This window comes from Crocuta crocuta, unplaced genomic scaffold (assembly GCF_008692635.1).
Source record: "Crocuta crocuta isolate KB4526 unplaced genomic scaffold, BGI_CrCroc_1.0 scaffold156, whole genome shotgun sequence".
Lineage (NCBI taxonomy): Eukaryota > Metazoa > Chordata > Mammalia > Carnivora > Hyaenidae > Crocuta > Crocuta crocuta.
The window spans coordinates 421,320-439,513 of NW_027531308.1; the positions used below are offsets into that span (position 1 = coordinate 421,320).

Consider the following 18,194-nt stretch of genomic DNA (forward strand, 5'->3'; position numbering starts at 1 on the left):
CCGCCGCTATGAGCCAGGGAGGTCCGGGGGACTGGTCCCCCCTCGACCCTACCCCAGGACCCCCGACGTCCCCCAACCCCTTCGTGCATGAGTTACACCTCTCCCGCCTCCAGAGGGTTAAGGTAAAGTGAGCGAGGGGCGTCGGGAGGACCGGTGGGGGTAGGAAAAGGAGGCCGTTTAAAGGCCAGGCAGAGATGGGGATGGGGATCCGGAAAAGAGGTGGGTGAGAGGCTTGCAGGGCGGGAGTTCGGGGGAGCACACGTGGGGGCGGCAGTGGATGGGCGAGGAGTCCTTGGAGAGGGCGCGGGATTGGGCGATGGGTAGCTCGAAGGTGTGGAAAAATTGACAGAGTGAGAATGGAGGACTGCAGAGGACCCGGGGGTAGGGGAGGTGGAGGATACTGGGGAATGCGGTTTACACCCTGCGGAGGCCGATGAACTAGGATGGAGGTGGAGGCTACGGAAAGCCGGGGTGGCGGGTGGGGGCGTACTGAGTGCTTCTCGGAGGCTCTGAATTAGAGGGAAGAGGTTTCCAGAGCCTGCGCCCCTGTGCCCATCTCCAACCCCCCCCCTTTCACACTCCTACCCCCCCCCCCCCCCCCCCCGCGCCCTCCAGCACCTCCTGGTGGGGGGTAGGGAGGCTGAGAAGGGGGCAGGCTACAGGAAGTGGAGGGCCGCGCCAGCCTTGGGGGAACTGGGGAAGGGTGCGGGAAGGGAGTGTCCAAGGTCTCTGCGGCCCTCACGGCCCTGGAGGGCTGGCTCCCGGGGCTCGGTTTGTTTACCTGAGCTCTCCCTAGGGCAGCCCAAGGAGTCACCCTGGCTCCTGGCAACCCCTACCCTGCGGAGTAGGGCCAAGCTCTCTTGCTTCCCCATCCTCCAGCCCTAGGGGTGTACTGGTGAGTTGCACTAGGCTGGCCTGGGCCTAAAAAGTGGACCTCTGTCGGTTTCAACTCTCCACCTCCCAGGGCCAAAGTAGAAGGAACTGTGCACCTGGCTTCTGTTGGACAGAGTAGCTATTTATGGAATGCGACGTGGGGGAGGGACTCTCTCCAGCCTACGCTACATCAAGCACTGTGCTGGGCGCTTCCGTAGGGGTTATCATTAAGTGCTTTTAACAGCCTTATCAAGTGCCAGATGCATTTTACGACTTTGTAGGTAGGGTGGGGACCAACTGAAAGATTTAAAACGTTTGGTTCCGATCCTATTAATGAGGCCCCTAATCCTATTAATCTGTAACCCTTTAGCCCTTACTGATACCTTTATCTCTCTTGCATTCCAATCCCTCTTGTATTCCCACACCACCTGTCTCCTGATTTACAGGGGGCGACGGCTCTCAGTTCCATCCTTATGGGAGAAGGGAAGCAGGGGGGAGAGCGTCTCCCCGTCCTGAAGTGCCATTCTCTCCCACCCTCTGCAGTTCTGCATCCTGGGGGCACTACTGGCCCCCATCCGAGTGCTTCTGGCCTTTATCGTCCTTTTTCTCCTCTGGCCCTTTGCCTGGCTGCAAGTAGCTGGTCTTACCGAGGAGCAGCTTCAGGAACCAATTACAGGATGGAGAAAGTAAGTGGGGGGTCAGCCCCCAGAGACCCTTCTTCTCACTTCTCTTCCCTGTTACCCGTTCGGAAGACAAGAAGGGCGGGTTCGGAAGCTCTGCGACGCATCCCAGGTAGGCAAGATGAGCCAGCCAGGCTCAGACCTGGTCCCAGGATGGCACCTGTACGTGAGGCGCCCCGATGTGTCCCAGGGTAGGCAGACGATTGAGGTCAAAAGAAGGGCAGCTGCTTTTCTGGGTGCCCAAGCCTGGGGGTGAGTGAGAGGAGGGACGGAATCCCTGCCTCTGCTAATGGCGAGCCTTGTCCCGCAGGACCGTGTGCCACAATGGGGTGCTGGGTCTCAGCCGCCTGCTCTTTTTCCTGCTGGGCTTCCTTCGAATTCGAGTCCGGGGCCAGCGAGCCTCTCGCCTTCAAGCCCCCGTCCTTGTTGCCGCTCCCCACTCGACTTTCTTCGACCCCATTGTTCTCCTGCCCTGTGACCTGCCCAAGGTTGTGTCCCGAGCTGAGAACCTTTCCGTGCCTGTCATTGGAGGTGAGAGAGCTTAGGAAGAGGGGTGCAGGGGAGAGATGACCGCTCTGAACAAACAAGAATCAGAGATGCTGTGGAGAGAACTGGCCTCCAAGGGAAAGGGAGAAGTTAGAAGGGATACAGACTGATGGTGGCAAATGAGATGCAAATGGACACTTTTTGTGGACCACCCTCCTCAGATTAGGAGGCCTGGTGCTTACAGGGTTGGAGGGATCTCTGATCAGTTTCCTAAAGGACAACAGACAATAAAAGGAGTGTCCCTGGGGCAAAGAGATAACGGAGAAGCATTTCCATACTGTTGAGGGAGGGGAAGCTGCAGGTGTTAATGCCCCTAGGTAGGACCCAAATGATTCCTTGTATCCTTTCCGGACCTCAGCCCTTCTTCGCTTCAACCAAGCCATCCTAGTATCCCGGCACGACCCGGCTTCTCGACGCAGAGTAGTGGAGGAGGTCCGAAGGCGGGCTACCTCAGGAGGCAAGTGGCCCCAGGTGGGTAAGGGTCTCCAGAGCTTCTGGCCTTTTATGTGCTCCCAAAGAGGCTTCTCTCTCCTTTCTCCCCTTCAGGCTCTCCCACCTCATTCTGGTCCCTTGGTTTTTTTTTCATCCCCCCAGGTATTATTCTTTCCTGAGGGCACCTGTTCCAACAAGAAGGCTTTGCTTAAATTCAAACCAGGTGAATAAAATGATAGTGGGTGATAAGATAGGAGAAAAAAAAAGAGCCCCAGATTTGGAGAGGGAGTCTGGACCAACCCCAGAAGTGGAGTGGGGAGGGCATGGTAGGGAAGAGAGATGGGAGACTTCCTAGCTAACCCTGAAAAGTCTCCAGGAGTCCGGAGGAAACTTATCCATGAAATGGAGTAAGGCCAGGTGTCATTTCAGACCATCCCAGACCCCACCACTTAATGCCTTCCAGCTACCTGAATGAACTAACCTCTGCCTGGGGGGTGGGGGGTGGAAATGGGATTCAGGAGCCTTCATCGCAGGGGTTCCTGTGCAACCTGTCCTCATCCGATACCCCAACAGTCTGGTGAGTCTAAGAATGGTGGGTGGGGCACACAGATCCACCCTAAATGGGCGTCAGTAAAAACCTTGAGTGTCATGGTGGGATGTGCATATGGGACTGGGGGGCTGGGGTGCTCTGCCCAAGGAGGATGGGCCAGCTCCCAGGGAAGAAAAGTAATCCCTTTCTCCCCTCACCTCTGCTTCTCCTGTAGGATACCACCAGCTGGGCATGGAGGGGCCCTGGAGTGTAAGTCTTGGTGCTCTTTCCTGGGGTGAGGGTGGGGACCAGGGCCCATCAGAGAATTCCTGGCCCACCTTCCAATCTCCAGACAAGGCAAATGGGCCTTCTTCATTCTCGATCGAGAGGACTCTAGAGAAGGGTGCCCATTTCCCTGTTTTGTTCTGATCCCCTGATACAGCCTGGAAGTGCTTTCAGCCATCCCACCTAATCATTCCTGCTGTGATCCTAGCTCCTTTTAATATCCTGTCCTGTGTTTCTGAGCGATCTTCTCCCTCAGTCCTCCCTTCCTGAAAACCAGCAGATTTGCCTCACCTTTTCTGCAGTCACTCACATGTCTCTGGCACTTCTTCCTCGGGCATATGCGTATGGTGCTCTCTCTTTCCCTACCACCTTCTGGTCCTTCCTCTGTCTCCCAACTTCATACTCGCCCAGCTGACTGGTTAGGAGTCCATTTTTATAGGAGTAGACAGAACTTTCCCACTCCCCTCCTCAGTGTGGGAAGACCCCTAGTTACAGATTGGTGAGCATCTGCGGTCTCTGTTCTCTTAGACTCAAAGTCCTCTGGCTCACAGCCTCTCAGCCCTGCAGCATCGTGGACGTGGAGGTATGACCCCCCTCACCCTCCTGCCACCACCATGGGTGGCCTAGGGGAATGGACATTGGCTGACCCCTGAAGGGGAAAGAGGGTGGGAGTGATCACCCATAGCTCTGAGGTCCTGATGACAAGTGGATGTGTGTGTTTCAGTTCCTCCCTGTGTACCACCCCACCCCAGAGGAGAGCAGGAACCCCACCCTCTATGCCAACAATGTCCAGAGGGTTATGGCACAGTGAGTGTCCCACAGAATATTTCCTGGAGCAGATACACAGGGCATAGGAACCACAGGAGGGGCGGAGGGGTGAGGTTCCAAGGCAGAGATGGGGGAGTGGGCAGTGGGATGGACTCGAACAGGTGATACCTGGGTGGGGGCAGTTAAAGGGGCGTGGTCTCCTCTCCCTGCTCAGCAGCCTAGACTCCTTGGTAGTGAACCCTCAGAAGAGTCTTCTTCCTCACCACCCCCCCCTCCTTTCCATTACTCTTCATCCTCTAGGGCCCTGGGCATTCCAGCCACCGAGTGTGAGTTTGTAGGGAGCTTGCCTGTGATTGTGGTGGGCCGGCTGAAGGTAGCCCTGGAGCCCCAGCTCTGGGAACTGAGAAAGGTGCTTCGGAAGGCTGGGTAAGTGACCTTGAACATAAGAGTATGGGCAGTGTCACTTATAGGTAGAAAAAAAGAGGGAGAAATGGAAAGTAGGAAAGAAAGCTTTTTTTTTTCTTTTTTTAACGTTTGTTTATTTTGAGAGAAAGTGAAAGAGAGCCAGTGGCGGGGGAGGGGGAGAGAGAGGAAATCCCAAGCAGGCTTCACACTCAGTGCAGAGCCCAACTTGGGGCTGAATCCCACAACCATGAGATCGTGACCTGAGCCGAAATCAAGAATCAGATACTCAACCGATGGAGGCACCTGGGCGCCCCAGGAAGGAAAGTCTTAAAAAACAAATAAGAGAGAAGGTAGAGGAAGAGTAAAAGAGTTGGGAAAAAGAAAGAGAAAGTTGTAATAACCCCGGTGAGAGAAGGAGGAATGGCTCTCAGGGGACTATGAGTAAGAGTCCATCTTGGGAAAACACCAGATGTGTCTGTGGTGGGGGGCTGGGGGCCAAGGTGGTGTGTCCAGGAAGAAGCTGAGTGAGCTGTCTGCCTGCAACAATTCTGTTGTAGGCTGTCCCCTGGCCATGTGGACGCTGGGGCAGAGCCAGGCCGGAGTCGAATGATCAGCCAGGAAGAGTTTGCCAGGCAGCTACAGCTCTCTGACCCCCACACGGTGGCTGGAGCCTTCAGCTACTTTCAGCAGGTAAAGAAGCTGGGACACAGAGGCCAGAGCCCAGGCCCTGCCCTCCAGGCTGATGTGCTCAGGGCTTCAGGACACTATCCAGTTGGCCCCATGGGTGGCCAGTTTGGAATCTGCACTGCTGGGTGGCCATCTCCTGAGGTCCTCTGGGGGATTTGTTTTTTATAGAGTGCATTGAGGAACAATGTTTTAATCATTGTGGGAGGGAACAGTGGAGAAATAATCAGTCAGTGAGGTCTGTAAGTTTTTGAAGCCACTTTAGGGATTATCCAAGATAGAGGAGCAGATGAACTTTTGAGGCACCGGTGTGAGTTTCAGGGAAGAGTCATGAAGGTTGGATGGAAAGGTGACCTGTGTAGGAGACAACATGGGACAGGTTAGACAGATGAGTGGGAGACTCAGATCTTTGCAGTACTTTTTAAAGACAGCCCCGTTGTTTGCTGTAGGGGACTCCTGAACTATCTCAAGAATTTCGGCACTCCATGTATTTCCTGGGACTTAACTAGGTTCCCCTGTTGAATGATAATAATCCCAAAAGATTCTTAATGTTTGCAAACAACCACCACTGGCCCCAAAGAGCTCTTTTAGGCCTAAAATGCAAACCATGGCTTTCACCCTCCTTCAGAGAGGGACAGAGTGGCCCCGGTGTACTGATGGCTTAGCTTGGGGCAGACTGTCCCTGAAGGGAGTTTCTCTGTTTAGTCTCTAGGAGAGCTGAATAGCAGGGCTCCCCTGTGGTGGCATCCTCCTTGGGGCTTTTTGTAAGAAATTATGCCAGTGGTTCCCCCGTCAGTCTGTCGGACCAGTTCTCCAGCATAGACTGAGTCAGAAGAGAACCAGTTTTTCCAGCTTAGGGTTTGTCAGAAACTTGACGGTAATTTCAGCATTCCTGAGGGATTTCCTCAGATTCATAGGAGATTCCTTAGAGGAGACTTTGGCACCAGGTGACTTGCGGGTGGCTTGAGCGTGACCTGAGAGAAATGCTGGGGATCCTGGAGAGTTGAGGGCTTAGGGTTTTGAGGGAAGCAGACACAGGTTCATCCCCATTCGTGCTGAGAAGAGGGAGGAGCAAAATCCAGGGCAAGAGGGAGGACACAGGGTTGGTCCTCATGGTGCCCTGGTTTCTCTTTCACCATCCAGGATGCCAAGGGTTTGGTGGATTTTAGAGATGTGGCCTTGGCTCTGGCGGCTCTGGATGGGGGCAGGAGCCTGGAGGAGCTGACTCGCCTGGCCTTTGAGGTATCAGGAAGGTGGAGGGATGTGTGGTGGCCATTCCTACCCTACCCAGAGGTCTGTATGCGGTGCTACTCCCAGTACCTTCTGGATAGCAGGTGCTGGCTGTGCACCACAGTGCGTCCCTGTCTCAGCTGCAGAGCCCCGGCGCCCCTGTGTCGTGGCCTGGCTGGGAACAGCAAGGGCAGCAGCTGGGAAGTTGACAGTTCTGCAGAAAGGGCCAGGGTGAGGGTGGCAGGGGAGACAGCGGAGCTTGTCAGGCAGACCCGCAAGGCAGTGTGGGGCGATGACCTGAGGACAGTGCTTGACTTGCTGTCCCTTTCTGTGCCAGCTCTTTGCGGAGGAGCAAGTAGAAGCACCTGGCCGCCTGCTGTACAAAGACGGCTTCAGCACCATCCTGCACCTGCTGCTGGGGTCACCCTGCCCTGCTGCTGCGACCTTGCATGCTGAGCTGTGCCAGGGGGCACCCCACCAAGGTCTCTCCCTCTGTGAGTCATCGCCTCCTCTGCCAAGAGGGCTTGGGCTACTGTCACCACAGGCTGGGAGGGAACAAAGGCCGGTGGCCGGTGCTGGGGATCCTCATAGGAGAGGTGAGGCTGGGAGGGCAGAGAGGACAGAAGCTGGGACTTGAGAAGTAAAGCAGAAAGGAGAGGGAAGGGACATACCAATTCCTAAAACGAGCTGGCCGCCCTCTTCCCCCCCTTCTTAGATGGTTTTACCTTTCCACCTTGGCCCTTCTCACTCTTTCTTACCCGTCCAGGTCAGTTCCAGGACTTCTCCCTCCGCGACCCGCTCCACGGGAGGCTCTTCAGCACCTACCTGCGTCCCTCCCAGAAACCACATGCCTCATCCCCACGCACCCCCACTGCTCTGGCCAACGGGACTGTGCAAGCTCCCAAGCAGAAGGGCGACTGAGCGCCTCAACCTCCCCAGCTCGCCTTCGGCCTACCCTGTGCCTCAAGCCCGTTTGCTCCTGCTTGAGTTTTTTGTTATTGTTGTTTTTTTTTTTTTTAAGTTGATTTTTGTTTTTTTGTTTGTTTGGGTATTTTTTTTTTGTAAGAAACTATTTTATATATAAATATATATCTATATCTATTTAAGAAAAAATAAGGCTGTTAACATTGATGGCATCAGCTGGAAACGAAAGGGATTAACGGTTGTTGGCTGCCCGTCGGAAGATCCCAAAGGTTCCCAGGGTCAGTCCTCTTGGCCATGGCTGAATGAATCCTCACTTCCAGTTGGACGGGACGGGGCTCTTTCCTGCACAGAAATCATGCAAATCTCACATCCTCCCCTCCTGCTGTCAAACCTTATATATGCACACTTTACCAGGCTTCCTTATGAACCTCTTTTCAGCCTATTCCCTCTTGTTCTGTCCTCATTAGAAATTAAAAAATAGCTAACTATCATTTTATATTTAAGAATCCTACTGAGAATGATTTCCCCTCCCGTGGTGGGAGCACAGAGCTGTGTCAGGAGCAGCCAAGTCTCCTCCTTGCAGCTCAGACCAGGCTCGGGAGGGTTTTATGCCAGAGGGTGAGATGAAGACAGTGAAGTCCCTTCTGTCCAGCCCCTCCTCGGGGGGAGGGGAGGAATGGGAGAATAAGCAACCTCTTCTCCTTAAAAAGGTGCTGTGGAACATGAATTAGATTCAGAAAATTGGACATCTAACCCAGAGATCTGACAGGTTGAGAAAAAAAAAAAGCGTCTTTCCATCTTTCAGATTTTTGAAGGGAGATGGGTAATGCTGGCCTGTTCTGGGAAGCGCTGTCACAACATCGAGTCCAGGCTCTCAGGAGGGGAGGGATGAAGCGATCACTGGGACTTCCCCCTCCCGGAGCTTGTCAGGGAGCTTGTCAGGGAGCCTCGATAAGGCTGGAGGCGGGAGTGGTATCTAGATCTGGTGAATGTGGAGCCACCTCCACCTTCTTCCTTCCTTTCAGCACCTCACCCCATCTAGCAGCGGAGACGCGAATACACAAGGACACACTGCAAGCATTTTCCAACAGTCAGAAAAATCTTTATTCTTTTTCCCCATAGAACTTCTTTCAAAGGTACTTCACCTCCCACCGAGGGGACCACCTTCAGCCTAGCCAGTGTGACCTCCCTTCCCACACTCACTACTTCTGCAGAACAACAAAATAACCTGGGGTTGAGAACCAGCCTGTTGGTATACAGCCAGGGTGAAATCTACTGTGGATTGTGGGTCCACTCCCTCCTCGCCTTCCAGGGAGTGGCAGGTGGGATCCTTTGGCCCTGCTGTCCCCTACTGGCTGCGTCGTCGTTTCTTCCTTCTGCCAGTGACGAAAGTATCACGCCGCCTCTTACGGGGCTGTGAGGCCCGAGGCACCTCCAGAGCCAAGGGCTTCTCCCCAGAGACACCCAGTTCAGCTCCCTGGTAAGGGCTCTTTTCAGCAGGAGCTGGACTGAGCGTTCTCTTCCCAGACTTGGCCACAGGATATGGAGGCTGGCCAAGGCCCCTCGCCTCAGCAGAGTGGGAGTTGGATGCTCTCTGGACCCCCTGCCCTCCCGTGGAGGCCGGTGGGCCTGAGGCAGAGTGAGGACTGAAGGGAGGCCCCCTGGGAGACAGGCTAAGTTTAGAAGCCAAAAGGTAGGCAAAGCTGGCGAGTTCCTCATCCTCCTTCTTCTCCTCCTGCTCCTCCTCCTTTCCTTTGGCCCCATCTGTTGAGCTGCATGTTTCACTGACAGGAGAGGCGTCTCTCAGAACTAAGGCATCCCTGGCTCCCCATCTAGAGAAAGTGCTTTCAAGGCCCTGGTGAGGAGATGTTGATTTGGGGGTCCCATCTGCATAAGACTCTTGATTCCCTCGTAAGGGAGCAAGGTCCTCAGGCTTGGATACATCAGTATCCTCCCTGCGCTCTCCTTGGGGGTCATAAGAATTAAAATTGGGCAGGCAGGTATCCTCACTGACGCCTAGATGGAGGCCATAGGCATCTCTAATACCTAGTATGTTGACATGTTCTATGGTTTCCAACAGAGGAGAGATGGAATTGCCCCCACTCCCCGCCTCTAGGCTGACCTCGGGGAAGGAGGAGATACCCTGGGTCCCCAGCATAAAGATATTGCCTTGACATGCAGTCTGAAGGATTTCTTTGGGAGCCCCCAGTGTGGGGGCACTGATCCTACTATCCAGCAACGAGGGGCAGCCTTCAGCCCACAGCTCACTGGGATCCCCTGTAGCCTCAGGGCTTTGCTCTCCATTTCCTTTAGGCCTCAAGGATGGGCTGTTGGCCCTCAGAGGTCTCGGCAGGCTTTCATAGTTTCTCTTGTGCACAGTGGCTGTGCTGTCCGTGCCTCCACTGGGGACTGCACTGCTCCCCCCTTCCCCAGGTGCTATGGTTTCTTCAGGACCCAGAGAAATGTTGCCTCTGGAGCCCAGCACCTGGTAGCCTCCCTGATGCTCAGCGACACATTCCCTGGAAGTGGAATTCACATGGAAGTTCTCTATAACCTCCTCAATTTGTAAGGGCAACTCCAAGCCCACGGCTTCCAGCTCACTGCTCAGCCAAAGTCCTGGGCTGAGAGAGGCTCTGTCCCCATCCCCGTCCCCAGCTTCCCTAGGGGAAGAGCTCTGATCATAACTCTGAACCACAGAAGGACCTCTGGCGTCTCCCCACATGGCTCCTGAAGAGCCTTCCTGTGGCACTGCCAACAGCTGCTCCCCTTGAGGAAGCACTCCCAGGCCCCCTAACTGCTGTCCCGTCTGCAACCCCAGGACCTGCTTTTCTAACTCCTGTTCTTGCAGAGGAGCCAGCTCTGCAAGTCCAACATCCAAACTGGGAGCCATCTCAAGCTGGGGGCCTTCCTGCCAACAAAGGGGTGGAGTCTCAGAAGTGCTGTCTGCTACCAGGGAGTGTCCGGGAGACCTGGCATCTCCTAGGTGGTCATCCTGATGTGGGCATATTTGATCTGTCACCTTCCCAGGCCCTCTTCTCTCCACATTGAAGGACCCTCGAGTTCCCTGTGCAGCTGGAAGTTCTAGCTGCAGGTCCCAGCTACTGGGAGGTGGCATAGCACTCCCATTTCTGTGCATCGCCCTCAGGCCATCTAGGGCCCGCTCCTGCCCACCACACACTTCCCGGGCCCGCCTGGCTGGGAAAGCAGCCTTTCCAACGCGAACCGTGCTCCTCCCGGCCACCCGAGGCCCAGGTGAGGGCCGAAGCCGCCCACCTCCATCTTCATCCTCATCAGAAATGGAAGGACTGGAGTCTGATTGAGCTCCACTACAACTAGGAGATGCCTCTGCATCCTCCTCTTCCAAGGCCAGGAGTCTCTTCTGGACCAGCTGCAAGGAGAATGGACAAACATTGTTCTGTACGTGCTTGTGAGAAGGAGTAGCTGAGGGGGTGGTGAAGACATGGTACTTAGACAGGGCAGGGAATGGAAACAGGCAGCAGAAGTCATGGTATCAGAAACAACCATGGCTCTTTTCTGCCTTACTCCCATGCTTTGACCCCTCAGGCTCACTTGCCTTTTCCTGTGTTTCCCACAATCCCTTGCCTACTTGATCTGCACCTAAACCTCAATTCTGAAGCTCTCTCCAGAAGCCATACCATCCAAGAGCATGTAGAGTTGTATAAAATCATACAAGCTTTTTATTCTGTTGTTTCCTACCTCCCAGGCTTACCTGGGCAAGACTCAGTCCCTCTTCTTGTTCCAGCTCGTCAATTAAGGCCAACGGATCCCTCTGCTGTTCTGGGGACAGCAGATCTGCCAGAAATCGTGGATGAATGACAGCCTCCACCTGGAGAACAGAAGGAAAAGTGATCTGAGCACTTGACAGGAGGTAACCTGTGGGCCAAGAAGCTCTAGAGAAGAAGCCGCATCTCCCCAACTCCTCCCCTGGGGTTGTCATGAACCATGACCACTGCCAGCTATGCACATTCACAGCCTCGGAAGACAGCAGGAAGACAGCCTCATTCCTTACTGCCTCCGGCAAAACCCTAAGTCTTTGGTTCCCTGGTGTTTCCACCCCAGGATCTATTAGAAACTAGACACCCAGGTCCAGCCCACCTTGGAGACAAAGACCTCCTGAGAACAAAGCTCATCCATGTAGCTCAGGAGGCCTGGATCTGGATACATCCCTTCCTCCTCCTGCTGCTGCTCTTCCTCTTCCTGTTTTCCATCTGACTCCCCGGTGGCCAAGTGACTCCCCACGAGCCCTTCCATGATGTCTGCATACTCCTTCACGGCTTCTGGTGGAATCTCCTTGGGTGCCTCAGGAATCGGAGGCCTCTGGGTTTTGCGCTGCCGCCGGCGGGGGGCCCGGGCCTTGGAAGGTACCTTTTTGGGCATGTACACTGAGGGAAGAGTTGGAAAGGAGGAATGTGGGGGTGGCACAGAGACTGTGACTTCTGCCCCCCAACCTTGTGTTTGTAAAGGGTAGCAACCTGGGTGCACCGAAATGGTTACAGGCTGCATCAGCCCTGAAACAGCACCAGCTGTGGGAGATTTTGGAGCTAGAAGGTCTAAGAGGATCACTATATGAGGCATCTGGGAAACTCTGAAATTCCAAGAAGTCCTCTGATCCAGTCCCCATTTCTTAGGCAGATGAGGTATTATGTGCCTCATCTATTTACAGTCTCAATTAGAGACTCGTTGGTTTCCTTGGTCAAGATCAAAGTTTAGGACAAAGGGAAACGGAGAACCCAGACTCCTATGTGTGGATGTCCTGTTCGGAACATCAGTGGCACTCTCTGGAGGGAAAGTGACAGAAGCAAGGACAATGCCTTCCCTAATCCATGACTTGTCTGTGCACTATGCACACCTCCCTTTGAACCTTGGGCCCAAAGCTCCTATTTGGAACTGGATAGCCTTACCTGGCTGCTGGCCAACCCCAGGGGCCAGGAGCCCTGGAGGATCAAGTTTCAGAGGGGCAGCCAGAGGCAGGCCTGAGGACCCATTCATCAGCTGTGTGTTCTGAATCTGCATCTCCTCCTCAGCCTCAAACTCCATGAACCTGCAGAGGGTGAGGAAGTCCTGGACAATTCTGAGGAGGTCAGACAATGGGAGGGGGCTGCTCACAGATGGCCAAATAACAGTTCTGGAGAAACCTCACAAGGTCTCCACAAAGTCCCTTATGTGCAGTCATCATTTAGGATCATTTTCATGTTAAGGAAATGAATGATCTAGAACTTGTTAAGCTTCTCCAGGACAGAACCATGGCTTTCACTTCTATTTCATACCCTATCTCGCCCAGCATCATGGAGGGCACACAGCAGTAATTAATTCAGCCTTGTTGAAGCCAGTCAGGTCTCTGCCAAAGCCTAGCAGGATCCCCCCAGCCAGCCTGCCAGGCCTGGGGTTGCAATTCAAGGCAGTTCCCACCAGGAGGCAGTACTGAGATCTGAGTCTGGAGGCTGGGCTGGGACCCTGCAAGAATAATTCTAGGATATATGGGTCCAGAAAATTGGGGGGTCAGAAATGGAAGCTAAGCTTTGGAGGAAAGAGTTCATTGTCCTTAAGAGTTATTTTAACTAAGGAGATTATAATGGAGAAATGAGGAATATGAGCCAGGAAACCACTCTGGGCACCCAGGACCTTCTCTTGACCAACCTATGCAAGCACCAGGCCCTCCCTGGGATAACACGGTCGATGATTTCTGTGCTAAGTACTTCACAGGTATATACTCTTTCCAGAGAAGACATGGTCTCAAAGTCCACATCAGTAGCCACTTGCTGCTACCTGGTCAGTGGGATAGGAAAGAACCCCCCTAGTAGGGCGTACCACCCGTTGCTAGGTCCCTTTAGGAAAGAAGTTTTATACCCATTGGGCTCCAACCCCATTCTAAGAACTTCAATAGAAGGACCTATATAATTCAGGATCTGGGGGAAGGAGAGCTTCCAAGGGACAGGAAAACCCAAGAGTCAAGGTGGTGGAAGCAGCGAGAATCAAGAGACCCCATTCTAGTCCACACCCCTCCTCCTAGCATCCTTTTGAATAATTCCCCCTGCACCAGACTCATGCTTCTCTTACCTGCCCCCATCCCTCAGCTACACAGCGCCCCTCAGGAGAATGAGGGGTGGTCAGACTCACTTTTCTGCCATCTCATAGAAGATCATCCGGTCAAAGTTGCTGGTATGTTCCCACTCCTGCACAGCCCTTGGCAGTCCCTCCTCCAGGGTCATTGTGGGCTTCAGCCGAGCCAGAGAGCGAAGCACAGGGCTAAAACCCGCATTGGGTGAGTCATGGTCTACAATGCATGCCCCTCCATCCACCTGTCCTGACAGACACCTCAACGCATACCTTGTCCCCTCAGCAGATCCAACTTGCCCCCCAATCCTTGTCACATTCCACCTCCAGTTAGACTTCCAGACCCCCAACTTCCCCATCCATCCTCTCCCACACTGGACTTCCCACTGAAGTGTTCAAATCTCATGCAAAATCAGATTATTGGCTCTGCTCCCCACCTTTTGAGATCAACCACCTTTAATTATCACAGTGCTGTCCTCAACTAAACATGAGGAAGAAAGTGCACTCATGTTATTAAATTAATGGATTTGTTATAAAGTAGGCTTACCCCTGCCTGAAGGCTCTTGCTTTTCAGAAAAAGGCACTACCTAACCCAAATGAATCTCTAATTAAAGGTTGTGTGGTGTTTTTATTTGTTGGTTTTTAAGTGCTTTTAGCCTCCGGGACACCCTTCACAGACAGTCAAATATCAATACTCTTTAAGTATTGATATTATGATTCATTTTTGCCTTTCTGACTTGCCAGAGCGCTCAAGCACTGTGCCCACAATCACCTGGTGACGCTTGTTATAACTATGGATTCCAGCGCCCCAGGACTGAGGGTTTTACTAGCTTCCTGGGCGACTGTTGCAGAGGGTCTGAACTGCATTGTGCAGGAGACCCTGCCCAGAGCCCCTGAGCATGGGAAGCAGGAGGAGGCCACGCATTAGAAATCCAGTCTGCCAGGCTCCAAGAGAACTCAGAGCTGTCTGGAGAAATCAGGACACTGGTAAGCTGATCTACACCAAGGACTTGGGGGCGGCTCTTGATTTATTCACTCCAGAGTCAGGGTGGAAAGGGAGGTTCCTTTAGGCGGTGAGTGATGGAGAGAACAATGTACCTGTATTTTAAGTCCAGTAAAGTGTGGTATGTGTTATATAGTGGTTTACACAAAATGTTGAGAGTGAAGTGCATTTAAGAGCAGCTGTGGGTCTGGGTGGGAAGAAGAGAAAATTCCTCAGATGGCTAGCTAATGACTCTGCTTTATAAACACAACAGACTGCCCATGGCACCCAGGGTCCTTGGCTAAGCATCCCCTCACATAGACATTATGGCCTTTTGTGAATTCTTTTCCTCTTCTAGATTGTCCTGTTTTAATAATGATAGTAATAATAATAGCAGCTACCACTTAATGAAGCATTCTCTGTGCCAGGCACTCTGCTAGGTACTTCACAGATACTAATTCATCTTCTTAGCAACCTCCTCGAGTAAGTATAATCGTCCCCTTTCTAGATGAGAAAACTGAGGGCAAAGATACTAAATGTCGGGCCCAGGATCACCAATCTAGCAAGCAGTGGAGCCTAGGCCATTGATCCCTAGGCAAGCTCTACCACCTCCCTAGTTCAACTTGAACTGTGGCTAAAATAGGGGGTGGTAGGGGCGAGGGTGGCACACACAAGGTCCTTCGCCAGGCCCCACATCGTCCTCCACTCCTCCAGGAAGGGTCAGGGCCCAGCACTCATGCTGCTGGTTTGGATGGCTCAACTCGATGTTGGGCGGTAAAAAAACAGAATGGGAGGTCCCTGTACTTAGTGTCGGAGACCTCAGCTCCACCCATAGCTCCTCGCTTTATGACAGGGAACCTCTGAGCTCCAGTCTTCTCATCTATAAATGAAGACCACATAAAAATGCCTGCTTCAACCCACAGGGTTGTGAGGATCACTTCAGAGAAGACACCTGAAAGCCTGTTCTCCCTGGAAAGTGCATAAAGAGGATCATCATCATCATCGTTATGCTTTTTCATTCTCACAGCATCTCTAGCACCTTCATGACTTGCCTTCCCGTATTCCCAAATAGCCTCACCTCTTGTCCACCCCGAATCCCTCCTTGTTTAAAAGCACTAGGATAATCCATGTCTGATCTCCCCACTTACATAAGAAAACAGGAAAGGGCTTCCACATCAGGACTTTGAGATAAGTGCTTCCGAGCCAAGGCTTTGTAGCGCTGCCAGCGTTGGAAGTTCTCATACACACCTTTGGAGGTATAGGAGAGGTCACCCAGTGAGGGCTTGGATTGGGTGGCCAAAGGACCTCCTTCTCTGGTTGCCCCATGTGGCTCTGGCCAAGCCTTCTCAGGGGACACAATGGGGGTGAGTTGGGCAGCTGGTGGTGGAGCCTGAGCAGGAAGGCCCAGGAAGCCTTCCTGGCTGACCCCAACAGCCTTAGTGGGCAGAAGGGCCTTCATGTTAGCAGCTGTCATGAACTGAGGGGGAGGACCCTCGGGGTCCCCGCAGGGATTGCTTGAGGCAATCCAGTTGAGGGCTGGCTGAGTAAGGATAAAGTTTTGAGTTTGAGAGGGCTCGGCGGGCCCCACTTCTGTCTTGACTTTGACAATGACTCCAGCCCCAGTGGGGCCAGGTTCCCCATCCCCTGTCACCAGCAATGGGCTGGGGAGAGCAGAGAGCACCAGAGGGTTGCCTGGAGAGAATGCTGAAGGAATGGGAGGCTGCTCCCAGAGTGGCTGGTCTGGTGGGCCAGAAGCAGGTTGGGGAAAGGGAAGTGCAGTCAAAGAAGACAGGGTGGCACCGGGTTTCAAGGTCATATCTGGTCCTGGCAATGGAGATGCTGTTGAGACAAAGAAAAAGAGGGAATGGAGTAGGAAAAAAGGAGGTCAGAAGTAGGTCACCAGAGCTCCATTTAATCCCTGCACAATCAAAGCACTGATTCTCAACAGGTGAGAGAGGGGCTATGGCGGGGAACTGGCATAGTCTGCAAATGTCCCGCAAGTGATTTTGCTGTCCCTTGCTCCTATTTGAGAATTCTCTTACTAGAGAAGGTGCAGTGACCCTTAGGCCCATAACACGTGCCACCCAGCATACAAGTACATCTCTTATTCTCACCCACTCCAAACACACTTAAACCACCCGCGCCCTGTTCCCAGCTACTCTGTGGTCCCTGCCACCACTCACAGAAGCACTGTTCCCTGGAGAAGGTGTGTGGATTAGATGTCTGGTTTCCAGAAATTTTGTTATGTAACAGCTAGGAATGACTAGAGATAAGGACCAGGACATGGGTGAGGGGAGGGCTGTGCAAGAAGGGAGGTTCCCAGAGGAACTGCTGCACATGCTAAAATTTGGTGATGTAGACTCTCCATGGTCCTGCCTGGAACTCCTAATAGCAGACATTTAGAGTCCACTAGGAACAAGGCACAGACCGTGAAGTGTGAAACACAGTACCTGCGGATGAAGAGCTATGTGGACTCTAGTCAAAGGGACCAAGGAAAATACATAAAATGTGTACTTAATTAATCAGGACCTGTGTCTCTTAGGATTTTTCATTATAATGATAGAAGACCATTTGCCTAATTTCCTACAACTCTCCTCCCCCTCTAATAAATAGATCCCAGTGGCAAATTAACAACACTCCACTTCTGCTTCCTGACCACGAAGGAGACATGGAATATGAAACTCATCATCTAGACCACACAGCAGAGGGCCAGGAGTCTTTCACCACTTGTGGACGGTGAGTTATGTCTGAGGCCTGGGTTCCACAAAAGGTAGAAAAACAGAGCATCTCAGGGAAGCCCCAGCTTTCATTCTGGTTGGAGTTACCCAACTCCAGAGGGAAATCAAGGAAAACTGCTTCCTTGAACTGGAAGAGAAGCCACCTCTAGGGCAAGGAGGAGTCATAAGGCTCTGAGCAGAGGCACTTATATAGTACCTTCCAGTCTAGCTTTGGGGAGGACATTTCTCTACAGACAAGGCAACAGATAACCCAGCGGAATAGTTTTCCAGCTAAGGTCTCCCTCCACCCACCTCACTCAATAAGATGGAGAGTGGCTCCAGCCCAGTACTCTCAGGACAAAATTCTAAAGCAGACTCCAATCGCCTAAAGAAGACACAGGAACCTGGACCTTCCCCTTGAGCCCTCTCTGCTATCTGCACCACACATAACCCAACTACACAAACACATGTTGAAGGGGGTTCCTCTTCCAGGGAAATGAGTTGCTAACTTTCCTCTGAGGGGCTTTGATTTACCTCCCGGGAGGCTCTCTTCATCCCTAAGCTTGGAGATAATAGCACAATCTCCTTCCCCAGCCTCCCCAAGATGGATGACTTTGCTGGGGCCTAGAGCTCTCACATCCCCCTAGGATAGCCCCAAAAGCTGGTCCCCAGGTAAAACGTCAAATATGAACCCCCAAGGATATGGGCAGGTAGCCAGGACATGCCCCATCACTTGCAGACTTACCTCCATCTGAAGCCATCCTCTCAGGTTTGGGGTCCAACTGTGGCTGTGTGGAAGCTTCCAGAATGAGCCAGTCAGATTCAGGACCCAGAGAGCAACCTGGCCCCAGGAGATACACAAGGATCCAAGGGAGGGAAGATAAAGATCAGATCAAAACAGAACTAGAATCTAGAACTCAAGGCATTCTGCANGTATGGCAACACAATTTTTGTGCATCTCTTTAGGGCAATTTGTAAATTCTTTCTGATTCCCATTATTACAAGTTTTACATCTTGGTTACCTGTATATTTCTTCGCCAATCTATACAGTTTTGTGCCCTTCA

The 18,194-nt window shown here is 52.8% G+C and overlaps 2 protein-coding genes across 2 annotated transcripts; one reads left to right on the plus strand and one right to left on the minus strand.

Moving 5' to 3' along the window:
- Window positions 1–6: 6 nt before the first annotated feature.
- Window positions 7–7,854, plus strand: LPCAT4 (lysophosphatidylcholine acyltransferase 4). The gene is made up of 14 exons (XM_077771665.1): window positions 7–122; window positions 1,417–1,559; window positions 1,864–2,084; window positions 2,458–2,570; window positions 2,694–2,754; window positions 3,050–3,108; window positions 3,296–3,330; window positions 3,874–3,928; window positions 4,070–4,152; window positions 4,414–4,539; window positions 5,076–5,208; window positions 6,346–6,444; window positions 6,770–6,926; window positions 7,199–7,854. Exons 1-14 carry the CDS (start codon window positions 9–11, stop codon window positions 7,351–7,353), a joined length of 1,554 nt encoding a protein of 517 aa, XP_077627791.1. The 5' UTR covers window positions 7–8; the 3' UTR covers window positions 7,354–7,854.
- Window positions 7,855–8,436: 582 nt separating this feature from the next.
- NUTM1 (NUT midline carcinoma family member 1) lies at window positions 8,437–17,965 on the minus strand. Its single transcript, XM_077771646.1, has 7 exons — window positions 17,876–17,965; window positions 15,562–16,252; window positions 13,495–13,623; window positions 12,279–12,418; window positions 11,473–11,759; window positions 11,087–11,203; window positions 8,437–10,744 (listed from the first exon to the last, which is right to left on the minus strand). The coding sequence occupies exons 1-7, from the start codon at window positions 17,889–17,891 to the stop codon at window positions 8,705–8,707; spliced, it is 3,420 nt and encodes a 1,139-aa protein (XP_077627772.1). The 5' UTR covers window positions 17,892–17,965; the 3' UTR covers window positions 8,437–8,704.
- Window positions 17,966–18,194: the final 229 nt, after the last annotated feature.

Bases quoted from the DNA above. Each gene is read 5' to 3' on its own strand.
- LPCAT4 (XM_077771665.1), top strand. From the start codon at position 9: ATGAGCCAGGGAGGTCCGGGGGACTGGTCCCCCCTCGACCCTACCCCA. The intron at 3,109-3,295 runs GTGAGTCTAAGA...CTTCTCCTGTAG, and splicing joins TCCGATACCCCAACAGTCTG to GATACCACCAGCTGGGCATG. The intron at 5,209-6,345 runs GTAAAGAAGCTG...TTCACCATCCAG, and splicing joins CCTTCAGCTACTTTCAGCAG to GATGCCAAGGGTTTGGTGGA.
- NUTM1 (XM_077771646.1), bottom strand. The intron at 13,624-15,561 runs GTAAGTGGGGAG...TGCGGGTTTTAG, and splicing joins GCCCTTTCCTGTTTTCTTAT to CCCTGTGCTTCGCTCTCTGG. The intron at 11,204-11,472 runs GTGGGCTGGACC...TCTGTTCTCCAG, and splicing joins AGGAGGTCTTTGTCTCCAAG to GTGGAGGCTGTCATTCATCC.